Source organism: Copadichromis virginalis, linkage group LG13, assembly GCF_057382275.1.
Source record: "Copadichromis virginalis isolate Kocher_CV1m ecotype Utaka linkage group LG13, C_Virginalis_male_GT1.1, whole genome shotgun sequence".
Taxonomy (NCBI): domain Eukaryota; kingdom Metazoa; phylum Chordata; class Actinopteri; order Cichliformes; family Cichlidae; genus Copadichromis; species Copadichromis virginalis.
In genome coordinates, this window is record NC_140630.1 from 27264470 (window position 1) to 27278794 (window position 14325).

General features: G+C 42.1%; 1 protein-coding gene across 8 annotated transcripts in view; it reads left to right on the plus strand.

Moving 5' to 3' along the window:
- Window positions 1-14325, plus strand: part of cpeb3 (cytoplasmic polyadenylation element binding protein 3) — a 41428-nt gene extending 27103 nt beyond the window's left edge. For all 8 annotated transcript variants that reach the window (XM_085478336.1, XM_085478332.1, XM_085478331.1 and 5 more), the window contains 4 exons: window positions 5655-5773; window positions 6858-6972; window positions 7484-7665; window positions 9862-14325. In XM_085478336.1, the coding sequence (XP_085334462.1) occupies window positions 5655-5773; window positions 6858-6972; window positions 7484-7665; window positions 9862-10089 (644 nt within the window). In that variant the 3' untranslated portion in view covers window positions 10090-14325. The remainder of the gene's footprint in view (window positions 1-5654; window positions 5774-6857; window positions 6973-7483; window positions 7666-9861) is intronic.

Genomic DNA, 14325 nt, shown 5'->3' on the forward strand with positions numbered 1-14325 from the left:
TTCTTTAAAGACAGACATACCTTCCTTAACAGTTACACTTGCATTTATCAGGTGGCCAGACACAAGACCCCAAACCATCGCAAATGGTGCACTGAGTTAGCTGCATGCCTGATGTTCCACATAACAGTTTTAAATAGATAAAAGGTAGATGTTTGTGTTTCTGATGCCCTTAAGCGTGCAAGCTCTTACAGCTTTATATGATACTGGTATTTTGCTTTTATGAACTAAATGGAACATCCCTATTTGATGTTTGTGGGAGGGGGTGTGAACAGTAAGCTCTGGTCAGTGCGGGGCTGCCGCTCACACCCTCTCCTGTCGCCTAAACACTGTCATCACTATTGTTGGCAATGAGCGTCAAATGTTAGGGAGCTATTTCTGTCTGTGACCAGGGAGGAGGAGGAGGAGGAAGGTGGTTGTTGTTTGCATGGCATAGCCTGAGCACTGCAAACATACTGCTCTGCATCCTGTAGTTACCTTGTGCCAGACTTGTTTGAATGTCATCTACATCCCCCTCTTTATCTAAATGCTGAAATAATGGCAGCAGAGAAGTGCTGCAGAGGCACGCCAATACTCAGGGCTTGATTTATCTTCTCGCACTCGTGTGGGGATTATATCCAGTGAGTGACTTCCTCAAATTGAGATGATTAGTGACGCTTCACTTCGCCGCTCCTCTGCTCTACCGCCGACTACTCTGCAATTGCTTCAGAGCCTCAGGGGCCTGTATTTGTTTTTAGGAGAGCAGATGTTTGTGTCCCCCTTCATCCATCCAGCCAAGCCCTCCTCCTCCTCCTCTCCCTACTTATTCTTCTCCTCCTCCTCCTGCTGTCAGCGGCCTGTCTCGTTACATTTTGTGTCAGAGTCGCAGCCTTTCCTCTCTCACAGCACATATAGCATACATGGAGGTTTAGTATCTTCTATCCTTTGCATCTCATACAGGTCTTTGAAGTATGTGCACAAGAGCACTGTTTGTGAGAGTATTAATGATAAGCTCTGGATTTAAATGTCCCCATTAAAGCCAGAGAGGTGCACACTGTGACCACGCTCGCTCAGCTTATCTAGCCATTGCGGATTGGATTTCAGCAAAGTCAACATAACTTTGAATTGATGAGATAATGGGCAGAATAGGATTGCACTGTATGACTTTGATGTAGCAGTGGAAAGATGTTGGCGCACTGCTTAAAGTCCAAGCTCACGCTATCAAATTCAAAGATACGAAAGCAGATCGAGTAGAAACTAGTTCAGAGAGCAGTCATTATGGAGCCGTTCTTTTAAAAATAAGAGAGATGTCGGCATTCGTTTTCTATCGACGGCTGAAAACAACGACTGTTGTGACTTTACTAAAGGTTCCAACTACTTCTCAGCACTTTAGTGTATTCATATTAGCTGTGCAGACATGAAATTGTTATCAGTCTTCCCACCTGATCTTCCAAAAAGGTCAAACTAGCAGCTCACGTCTTTTGTTTTACTCCACAAAATGTCATCCTGTTGCCACTGACGTGACACTTTCTCTCCACATGAGTCAATCAGCTGGCCTCCTTTGCTGGAAAGACTCGGTCCTGCGTGAAGTCATCGGTTTGTCCAAGAGGGGGCCTTTTGTTTGTCTGTTAACTGCGCTCTATAGGAGGAAAGAAATACTGCTGGTGTACATATTCTCACCCCCCACCCACCCCCAGCCCGCTCGCTAGACAGTGCTCGGAGCTCAGCAGCAAAGCCCTATAAATCTCAGGCACGAGCCAATGCAGATCTGTGCTCTCCTCCCGCGGCATAAGCCTCTGCACTGCGCAAGGATGATGGAAAAAGAGAAATCCTCAGCACCATTCAGATGTCTGAGCGTTGGAGGGGGACAGAGTGGCCAGAAGAATCTGCGCAGGCCACTTTAACAAGCAGCCTTGGCTGAAGTATTATTTTGATCGTGACATGTAGAATTATGAGGCTCTTATTCTGGTGAAGCTGTCCAACCACGGAAGTCTAGTTTAGGACTGTATAAAGTTTTTTTTTGTTTGTATTAACGGGATGTTTGCTGAGAGATTTTCCCCTCCGACAGGTGTAATGCTGTGACAGGAGTTCACGTATTGGTTGCAGTGCAAAGTGGGGTGTAGCAAATAGAAATGACTGCATCACTTTTAGGTCTTTTGCATCAACTCTACAACTTCCTAACCGGGCACATTAAAGCAGGAGCTTCCCATTCGCCTCAGCCGCCTCTGCTATTTTAAAACTCCGTTTGTAAGGCAGCCATTCATGCACCCTCTCTCCCTTCTCTTCCTACCTTTTCTCACTTTTAAAAAAAAAAAACCTCTCTCTTGCTCCTCTCCCCCTCCTCCTTCTCCCTCTCCGCCTCTCTCTTCTGTCCTGGGTCATGGAACACGTTGTTCCCTCCTTCAGACTGTATGAGCTGCTGGCTAGCTCTGCCTTTTCATGCCTCCCCCCCTCTTGTGCACGACTGCAGTTGCCTTTTTTTTCTCTCTCTTCCGAGGGGGAATGTCAGCACTAAGCCACATGATTTCTCCCAATGACAAACCCTCTTTATGTAAGCCTGCAACCCAGAGACAGGGGGTCTTATGTCGGGTGATGATGAGGCACGTGCAGGAAGATGGTGATGCACAAAAATCCTCTTTATGTCATGTCTGATTGTGCATTTCCTGTGTGTGGTGCGGACGGGGGTTAGCTCTGTAAGGACCAGTTACAAAAAAGACAGAGATTAGTTGGTCGCTTCAAGCAGCTGATTTTAATTAGTTTTGCATTGTGGATATTATTGTTTTGCTCACAGTGGTACAGTTTGTTGTTGGGGAACACATCATAGCCCCGCTGAGCTTATTAGCCTGCAAAACCAACATCTAAAACCCTTTAATTAGTGAGGTCCCCTGGGGTTATTTGCATAAAGCTTAGATGCATACAGAGACTTAATGTTGTGTACTGCTGCTGTGCTAGCAAAATCTGATATTTATCTAATTGACATACTGTTAATACATATCTCATTTTTAAGAATTTGTCAGAAGACGAAATGAAAAAAAAATCATCTGGGGTGTCTTGGAAAACTCTCCCCCCCACCTACCATCATTTAGTGATGAATTTCAAAGTGAAATGAACCTGGAATTGAACAAATAAATCTTAATGGATTCATCTGATTTACTTTGTAAATCCCTAAATAAGATGCAATGCCAACAAGTTAACTTCAGAGGTCATGTGGATTAGTAGTATAAACCGGAGCCAAATGACTCTTTTATTAAAAGAACATGGAAAGAATATCTCACCCATATCTCAGAGATTTAACGTGGATACGAAAGGTAATACTGATATAGTGGCAAAGTTCCACAGTGGAGATGGGAGTATCGGTCCATAGATCAGCATTAAACTGTCCATTTCATGGAGTGGATCTATATGGAAAGGTTGCCAGTACGTAAAAAACATTTGGAGTTGGAAAGGGTAAGTGGCAGATTTTCCAAAAAAGTTTGCTGATCAGACAAAACTAAGAGCTGATTTAGACTCGTGTGGGGAGGTGCACATCAAATAGCTGTAGATCATAGCGTAGGGTTTCAGGTGGGTCTGATGTTACGTTGTAGCCACTGATTCATAAATCCCCAATAAAGCATAACTTTTCAGTTTCAGTCTGCCAGAAAGGCCAAGAGTGTCTGTTATCAGCAGGACAATGGCCTTAAACACAACTCTAATCCCACATTGGAGTGGTTTAAAGGTAAAGCTCAAACTTTAGTGCAATTGAGAATCTGTGGCATTACTTGAAGATGCTGCTTTACACCAGTACGACTCATCTGACTTGAAAGAGCCGGAGCAGTTTCACCTTGGAGAACCGGCGAAAATCCCAGTTGCCAGATGTTTTAAACTGAAAGAGACGTGCCCGGAGAACCTTGCAAGTCTAACTGCTTCAAAAGGTAGCTCTACAAAGTACGAGGTGAATTCTTAAACACACTCAGGTTTTCACCACGAAAGTGGTAGACATGCTGTATTGCAGATCCTGAGTGTGGCGTTCAGGGAAGGACTACTTTTCTTCCCATCTACTGACCAGTTTAAGTTCCAACACAGTTTTGTGTTTGGTGGCTTCTGCAAAAATGCTGCTTTTGGGTTCTTTTCAGTATTTTCTGCGCAGTCGCAGTTTTCTCGCTCTTCAGAGTCATCAGATCACAATCCTGAAGCTTCATACACTGCATGGAAATCTGCTGCAGTGTTTTCTGCTGCTGTAGATGCCGATGTCAGGAAGATGCAGTAGTCATCACTGCTAGAGGGAGAGCAGTGCCACATCACTGCGATGGCGAGACGCGTCACATGCATCAGGGCACATGCCTCACGTTCAGTCGCAGTCGGACAAAAACCCTTTCTCCTAAGGACAAACCCGCATCTGCTTACGCACCTGCTTTTTTTTTCAGCTTACCTTTGAGACTGGCGGCAGTTTTCTTTCTTGCATTGCTTTTATCCCCCCTTCCCTAATACATGCACGCAGATGCATCTACACACCACGGGGTCTGCTGAGTCAGACCTTTTTTTTTTTTTTTGCTCCTCCAGTTTCTGCTTATCTAAACTGTGGCAACTCTACTCAGAAATGTTAAAACATCAAAGTCGCATTGCCACTCGTGCATTTGTCCATGTCAGTGTGTGTCACTGGGTTTTGCATTTGTTAGGGTGATACGATGTCAAAGATAATTGGGTTCTCACTGGAACAAATGGCCTTTAGAGATACGCAATAGGTGAAGTGACTGGAGTCGGAGTGTCCTCCGGTAGAAACCCACTCAAACTCCTCAGACAGCAGCTCGTAATCCTCTGACTCATGGGTGCCACAGGTGTTGCCGGGTCCTTTCTGGCATAAATAGAGCAATAAATGAATAGGTTAGTGTTATTCAGAGGTGACTGTGTGGCATTATCTCCTGCCTTTTTTTGACTGATGTGCTGCACTGGATATTTACCTTTATCAGTTTCAGACATGCATCCTGTATTCATTATCCATCTGTCAAAAAAGTTTTATTTTTTTGTCTTTTCTCAATATATGGCGCTCATGATGCTCAGCCTATAAATCAGATCTTTGTTGCTCGTTATCCCCGTAGCACCGCGTGATGGATGTACCCTATTGAATTGGGTGCCTGAAGTGGCTTAATAGCTCTGACCTTGGATGAGGTCTCTGCTCTCCGTGCTAAATAATTCAGTAGTACAGAGTGACTGTCTGAATTGCTCATTCTTTCTTTCTGCCTCTCAAAGACATCACCAAACTCTCTCTACCTGACTCTGGAAGATCTGCAGTGCGTTAGGCTGATCAATTTTGCATGGTTCCTTTAGGAGTGAAGCACTCCGTGCCATTTAATCTGAGGCTGTGCAGGCGGCAAGGTGCCTGGAACATCTGAATGACTCGTATATGAATGCAAGGCTGATGAGTATGGAAGAACAGGCTGCAAGGTCATCTGTGCACTTGGAGCCCTGCTTGTCTGAATCTATGAATAGTTCAAAGGAAAACAGTGTGGGGCTTAGTCATGGGATTGTGACACTGTATTTAAAAAATAAAGTCTGATATCCATGAATTCTTGCCTTGAAGACAGACTTTAAAGTGTCATGGTCACAAGGTTGTGACTATTAAACACAGGAAATGTAGTTTCTGTGGAAACTCTTTTTTTCTCTCTTCCTGTAAAATCCCTGTTTTTGTTTTTCCTTTTTAGGCTATGCCTTCCTGCTTTTCCAGGAAGAATCTTCTGTTCAGGCCCTGATTGATGCCTGCATTGAGGAAGATGGAAAACTCTACCTGTGTGTATCCAGTCCCACAATCAAAGACAAACCAGTAAGTTTAAGACAAAGTTCTTGAAATGGTGCAACATACTTTGACATGGCTACCACATTTCCCTCCATATTTTCTTGGGGTACATGTGTTTTCTTGAATTAATGAGAGTTCACTTATTTAAATTGCCCAGACAGTATGCCCACGGTTCTTAAAAAAAAAGTTGATTCTGTTTTATTCATATAGTGCCAAATCACAAGAACAAGTGTGTAACGGTGCTTTATATTGTAAGGTAAAGACTCTAAAATATACAAAAAGCCTGAACAATCAAATGATGCCTTAGACCCTGTTAGAAAGCTCTTGGTGACAGTGGCAAGGAAAAACTCCCTTTACAGAATAAAAGACACACTGTCTTTTATTCAAATTCAGAGAGTGAAAAGAATAAATAACTAAGGGAATGTTCAGGGTCACCTGATGCAGCCCTCTTTTTTCTTTTTTTTTTCTTTTTTTTTTAATATTTATAAAATTTCAGCACAACCTTAAAAGTAGAGAGGGTGTTTGTCTCCTGAATCCAAATTTGGTGCTGGGTCCAGTTGATCACCAAAAAAAAATTCAAGTGCCATGCTAGTGGCCTGTGAGGTTAACAGTAGTGCTTTGAGCCAACTGCTAAAATTAGCATGCTGTCTGGCTCTCAGTGCCAATTCCAGCATGTTTATGTGTTTAAGTTTAGCTGGTTAACCTTCTTATTTTAGCACAGACTCTAAGGCTTCTAACATTAAGTTGTGTACATTCTATATGGAAATCATATAAGTTGTGTAACATTAAGATAGAGATATATATCTATCCATCTATCCATCTATACATCTACATCTACATATATATGAGAGAGAGAGATGGAGATATATGTAGATATAGTTTACTTGTATTGAGATAAACTGTGTGGTGTGTTGTTCAGACAATGTCTGTGGACCATTGATTTGTAGAAGATTGTGGGCTACTATCTTTCTAATTTACTCTGGATTAAACTAATGTATAGTTAACATAATTGATTGATACCACACTGCTATCTAGTTAAAACCAAATGCACAACCAGCTTACCACACAATGACTTCTAAGCGGGAACATTTCATTTTTCTTTTACACAAAGGTCCAGATCCGTCCCTGGAACCTGAGCGACAGTGACTTTGTCATGGATGGCTCCCAGCCTCTGGATCCCCGCAAGACCATCTTTGTTGGGGGGGTGCCACGGCCCCTGCGTGCAGGTAAGTCAGAAATATGAATGAGAGGACATCTTTTTTTTTTCTTTTTTTTCCCCCAGCAAGCTCCCAGAGCCTCTAAATTGCCTTTATAACATTGGCTGGCATGGAGCTCAGAGGCTGGAGGCTATAATGAAAGTTCTTCCTGTGAGAAAACAATCCTCTACTTGGGTTTCCAGGACGGAGGCCAAGTGGTCATCACGTTAAGAATTCATGGTGTAATGGAAGGCTCAGTCTTTCTTTTCTTGGGCTAAACATTGCTGGCTTGTCTGCAATGTGACCCCCTGCTAATTACACCAGCAGTTTGAGTTGAGACTGCTGCTCTGATGCGTAGTGTAGCAGGGCAGATTTTTATGTCGGACACTTCTTTTGCTTTTTCAAGCGTAACTGAAGGCTTTCAATTTGAAGAACAAACTAAACTCAGAACTTGCAAACTCACAGAAACTCCCGAGAGGAGTTTGTGGCACTAATCATCTCTCTCCCCACCCCCACCTCTCTTCCCTTCCTTTCTCCGCAGTGGAGCTGGCTATGATCATGGACAGGCTGTACGGAGGTGTTTGCTATGCTGGCATCGACACGGACCCAGAGCTCAAATACCCAAAGGGAGCCGGCCGCGTGGCCTTCTCCAATCAGCAGAGCTACATCGCTGCCATCAGCGCTCGCTTCGTTCAGCTGCAGCACAATGACATCGACAAAAGGGTGAGTGAGTTTGTGAGCTTCGTGAGCTTCGTGAGCTTCGTTCACAGCGATCCCTCTTCTGAAAGAGAGCAGCGTCTCGACCACAAGTGAGGTTTTCACAGTCATTCCTATGGCGAGCTGTGGAGCTGAACTCTGCTTGAGTCCTCCATGTATCAGAGTTTTCATTATAGCAGGGATTTCAGCCAGCTACCCAACATAGCCTACAATAACGAAAGGCCATGCCTGGATGTGTAATGACTATGGCCTTTGGCTGAGTCCCGACACATAGGGATGGTTTAATTATAGTAGTTCCCTATACATGTATATTCACTGGAGCTGTGCTGCTGGGTGGTTATTTTAGGCACGCCGGCCAATTGCAGCGGGACAGATCGTGACCGAGGGAGACTGGTTGTCAGCCAGGAAGCTGAGCCTCTGCAGGGCGGGGCTGTCCAACCCACCTCAGCTATCACCATCTATCTTCAGTCGGGGGTTTATGGTGTCTTTATTATGACTTGGACTGTTTGCCGAAAACACCACTTTACAGCATCAAAAAGATTCACACAACAAAATATTTATTTTCATGTCTTTGAACCAGATACCTAGCAAAATTTCTTCCTTTTATGCGGTAAATAGATGTCCATCTTACATTTGTTTTGTTGTTTTAGGCATTAGGCTGCAACAAAAGGATTCAAGTTGAAAGAATTAAGAGTTTTGAAAGGATTTATATTCACTGCAGACCACAGACAGTGGAGCGCATTCTTGAAATTCATGTTCAGTTGTGGTGAGAAACTAGGATGCCAGCTGGTGCCATTTTCTCTTCGTCCTTCTTCTCGCCTTCATTGTCTGTGACTCACTTAACTGTAAATGGCTCTTGATGATAGCACATGTGAGCTAATTACCTCTGGTCAGCTCTGTGTCCACCGAGATGAAATTGGTGTTTAATGGCCTGGCAGCTTGGCCGTTTCTTTCTGGCTTTCTTGCTTTTTTGTCTTCCGTGAGCTCGTTGCTCTCAGCAGTGGATATTCCACTGTAGCTGCTGCAGAGTTTGGCTAAGCACAGTCTCCCACTGCTGAAGGATTTGATAACCTTTCATTTTGTGGCCACACTATAACAAGGTTAACATCCACCTCTGCCTGCTTGTATGCTGAGGCGTCTCCATGGTGACTGAGCTCTCATTTCTTGTCTCCTGGCTTCATTATATTGGTGGATGGGTGGATACCTGTCCTGTTTTATTTTAGAAATTGTCAAACGGATCACAATGAACGGGGGTTCTGGACTATGACTTAAATGGGCAACACATCTGGAGAAAACCAGCTGTTATTCTAGCACAGTTACTGTGCAAATCACATATATACACAACAACAACAAAAAACTGGAGGAAATGGGGAAAAAAAACCTGCAGCTTGCATACTTTATTTTTAATGGCCAGTAGAGGGCGCCTTCTTTGGTTGCAAAAAGACCTGATAGTACAGCAGTCCATGCTAAAATGGCCCTTGAATCTTTGCTCTGTTACCTTGGTAAACATTTTCCTGACTTTATGGGCTCAATCACTACTTTTACTGAATCACTGAATAAAACACGACATTAATTAACTGATCCACCTTTCATTAGTCTCATGTGGTTTCATGAACCAGTGGGAGATGCCATGATGGATACACCCATCTTTTATACTGGGAATCGATGCAGACTGTTTAATGGCAACGGTAGATCTGTACCAATTGTTTGACCCCACACCTGTGGAAAGGATCGTGGATGTAGCCTGGAGTTATTTATTGATTGCTTAAAATCCATCAGTGACTCATAGCAGCCCTATTTTTTGATTATCATGCAATGACACCCAGAGGACATGGTAGTTTCACTGAACCAGGCTTCCGTTTCTCGTTGCTCGTTGACGGGGAGGCAGCTGCAGCTGATCTGTTTTATCAGGTTTCCTTGATTTGTCTGTCATTTCATATCTAAAAATATCTGTTCTCATTCGCAGTGAACACGATTGCATTAGCTGGTTTCTTTTTCTTTAAAACATTGTTGAGGCTGACAGATTATGGCAGCAGTCACCGTGAATACAGTATTACTGAGCCCTTTGTTTCAAAGACTGTTTACTTGAACAGGAAGTGAATTTTTTATGAATCTGAGCGTACGCCACTTCAATCTGTGTTTTTTGGATATGATAACCTAAAATGCGGTTTTGTTTAGATTTTTTTTTTTTTTTTTTGCCAGGTGGAGGTCAAGCCGTACGTCTTGGACGACCAGATGTGCGACGAGTGCCAGGGGGCACGCTGTGGGGGCAAGTTCGCCCCCTTCTTCTGTGCCAACGTCACCTGCCTGCAGTACTACTGCGAGTACTGCTGGGCCAGCATCCACTCACGAGCCGGCCGAGAGTTTCACAAGCCACTGGTGAAGGAAGGGGGCGACCGCCCTCGACACGTGTCCTTCCGCTGGAGCTGAGGGAGTTGGTTGAGTCCAAGAGCCAGCCCTGCCTAACCCCCCGCCCCTCCTCCCCAGTGAACCCACGCCAACCTGCCCCCAAAAAATCCTCCTGCAGCCTGGGACAGCGCTGGAACCCTCCCCCCCAAAGCCCCATCCATCCACCCTGCATCCCACAAACACCTCATGATAAAAAAAAAGGCAGAAGTGATACCATCAAACACATGGGACTTTCTTCACAGCACACAGCTCTGAACTCATCGTCTAGTGTTCCCCCCGACGATGAAGCTTTGTGGGGGAATTGAAAAGCTTAGAATTTGCACTTTGGCACAAAATCTTACTAAACACACACACAAACACACACGCACACAGGATGGTATGTTAGGCCCCTGGCTACTTTTAGTTCCCTGTTCTGTTGACTAGGTGGTGCGGTACGTCCTGTTGGACCTCCCTCCCCTTTACTAAGACAGAGGTGGGACCATGCAAATATTTAAAATATACATATATAAATATATATAAATATATATATTTTGTTTTGTACCTATCTATACATCTATAGATAATTTAAATTTTACGTAAAAGGAGCATGCACTTATTTTCAAAACCTGTAGTTATATTGCCCCTGATTTAAGAAGAAAAAAGAACTACCAAAGGCAAATGAAATTAATGCATACTGAGGAGCAAAATAGGTGACATAAGATGTAGCAAGATTCAACAGCTATCCAGTAGTGTGGAGTTAAAAAGAGAAAAAATAACACGGCTATATTCGCTCTCCATTTTGACTCTGAAAATATTAATACCTCATATGCGCAATCAGATCAGTTTGCTTTCTAGGTCTTTATTTTTGATAATAACATTATTTTTTAGTGTTATGTAAATGTAATGCTGCAATAGCTTTGCTGCTAAATCCATGGTATAAACAGATACCATAACTTTATTCAGGCTAGGGTGTAAAATAACAGCAGATGTAGAGAGAAGCACCTGGTGGGTTTTTTTTACGTTTTCTTTTTTTTTCCTCCTAAATTAAATGAGAGCCGCGGCAGGGGGAGGGGGCGCCCCCAGGCAGAGACGGCTAACTTTTGTGTGTGTGTGTGTGTGTGTGTGTGTGTGCGTGTGTGTGTGTGCGTGTGTGGGGACCGGGCGGGGGGGGGATGGGGAGGGTCGCCCCCTAACTGCATGTTTATTTCAATCAGGTTGCTGCATGCAATAGACTTTTTCAATATCACGTCTATTCGATTCTGCCCATGTTTGCACAGCACACTACAGACGTAGGTTTGACTCACACCAAACTGGACAGATACAGGGAAAAGCTGGTCAGAGGAACCAGAGGGTTCCTGCACAAACAGGCATCCAGATAATATGATAAAGACAAAACCTTAATAATCACAAATCCCAAAAAAAAAAAATGTAGGATTACCATTAAAACAAAAAAACTGTCTGATAGGTGAAGTACTTTTTTCCCTTTTTTGCAGTGATTGTTGATAGAATTGTGCAATTTTTTATACAGTACGTAGTTAGGTCTGAGTATGCCTAGAACTGTGATTCGCTTTAACTGTCGTCAGTGTCCGACATAGAAGTCCTGTGAAATGTCATAACTAGTGTATGCACACGTATATATGTTCTCTTGTACACACACCTACTTGCACACACGTACACACACACACACTCTTGCACCAGTACACACAGAAGTCTCTCACATGTGTACTCGGACGGCTGTCGATCTTTTTTTTTTTTTTAAATGCACATTAACTGGGTCCGAGGAGACGCAACCAATGTGAGCTTAGACTGAGAACTGAGTTGAAATTATCCTTTTATTTTTCCACCATTGAGAAAAAGCGCACGTTTACGTCCCAGAGTGCAACCAAAGAGCTCACGTGTTCGACTTTGTTTAACAGAGACCACCTGACACACGGGATGAGGAAACTGGACGGTACGTGGGCGCAGCAGATCGGATGAGGAAAAAAAAAAAAAGAGAGAGGCGTTTAGGGGCGAGGAGTCAAACTTAACACTGAAGCTACTGGACACTTGATAAACTGAGCCCTGCACATGCTCTCGCTAAATGGGAAGGGGTAGGGATGGGTGGGAAGGAGGAGTGTTGCCGGAACATGCAGATGTGCAAACTGGGATTACCACATTTATCCAGATTTTTATTTTCCTGCAAAGCTTGAAGTAATGGACCTGCTTAAAAAAAGAAAAAAAAGGTGGACATATAGATATATATTTTTGTTTTTATCAAAAGGTTATGGTGCAGTTTAAACAGGAATGGGCGGGTAGGTGGATGCAATGCATAGAAACTTTAAGTATTGACTGCTGAAGACGGGGAGGGTATGCTTTTTTTTTTTTGGGAGGCTGGGCCACATTACACTGGTTTTAGCAGTTTTGTGGACAATCTGAATGGGATCCTGCATCATTGCGAGTTATCGCGTGTTACCCCTTCCCCTTTTCCTTAATTCCGTGAGTTGTGATTGGCGCCCCTGCAGTCCCTCTCCTCTCTTTCCATTTTACTCAGTTAAACTGTGTGTTTGTTTGTTTTTTCACCAAGAAATCGAAACTAAGCAACAATACGTTTTTTCTTCTTAACTGAGGCTAACCATGAGTAATAATAAGCATCCCTATGAAAGTGAATTCTGGGTATTTTTTGTGACATTTCTTTCCCCACCCAGAAAAAAAAAGGTTTTCTATGTTTGTTCCTTCTCTATAATAGCTATTTGTTATGCACTACTCTTTGTATCTGACCAGTTTTCAACAGTCAGCTGTTCTTTTTGTTAAAAGACAAAAAAAAAGAGAGATAAAGTGTGCTTTCTGACTGACAAGATCTTTTGCAATACCTCAATTTTGAAATATATTAGGAGAGAAAAAGATATTTTCTAAGTAAGTTTATTCAGATGAGAAATATATATTAATTTAATTCTTCAAGAGAAATGATTTAACAGATGGTTGATTTTTCTTTTTTTAAATCTTATCATGCTTTTTTTAAAGTTTGCTTTTATTTTAAGAATTAATTATTTTATTTTTTTGGAAAAAGACAACAACTGAAGGAGCTAGAGCTTTATACTAATAATATGTAGTTAGTGAGAGTCTACTTTATTACAGTGGCAGCGAGGGTGAGCGCCCCACTGGTCGAAACATCGGAGGGAGGAGAGCTCTTTAAGGAAATCGAATATAAGGTGCTCAAAGAGGAAAACGACACATATTTCCCACCTTTTTGTATATTTATAATCAATCATTTACTATGCTGACCAGAGTTGTGAAAGAGATCTTCTGTTCGTTATTTTTTTAAGAGAAGTTTTTTATGTTTCCTAAACGTTTGTGCTCCCTTTTTTGTTTTTGTAAGAAAAAAAGAGGGAAAAAAGAGCAACCCCGATTCGTTAGCCCGACGAGAAAGACTTGTGAGAGTCACGGCTGGAGGTAGAGTGAAAAGAATGTTATTTTTACCACAAAACAGACACAAGTGTTTTCACCTGTAACTTGATCTGAAGCCCCCAAGGTGCATCAATAGACTGGTGGCCTTCTATTCTAGCAAGACTTGAATTAGTCCCTTTTTTTTAAAGGCTAACAACCTTGATTCTTTGTCGTAATGTGCAATACTGTTTGTACTGTTTGTAGAAAAGAAGAAAACAAGAAAAAAGAGGCATAAATCTTTACTGCAGAATTATTTTCATTGCAAGCATTGTGATTCACTAAAAATCATTTTCTACTGTGTATTTACCTACTCTACCTGCTAGTACCTTCCAGTAGTAATGTAGCCTTTGTACTGAGAAATTTTCATTATTTTTAGAAAGTTTTGCTAAAAAACAAAAGAAGAATTTAAACATATTTGCATATTTTCATTTTTATTTCATGTTTTTTCTTTACAGACTTATTTCTCAACCATTAATAGTTATTTCTGGGGGAGACTTTCATATCTGGTCAATGTCATTAATATTATTTTGTATTTTTACTTGGAATAAATTAATTTTTATTATGCTAATTCTTTAAAAGTTTATTTTTTTTCCCATTTGTTCACTTTTTCATTTTTTTGGAAGCTATGAAAAAACCCCTTTGTAATATTGTTACTAAAGTGTCTCGTTTCTTGAAATGCTAAGCTTTATGTGTTATAACTTGCTGATGTTGCTTACATTAGTGTGAAAATGATCTAAAGATGAAAAAAAAAAAACCTACTCACAAAGAAACAGATTGGTGGTTGGTGATGTTTAAGTGATTCGCAATGTAAACAGATGAATGGGCAATAAAATAAAAATGGCAGAATGGAGCATA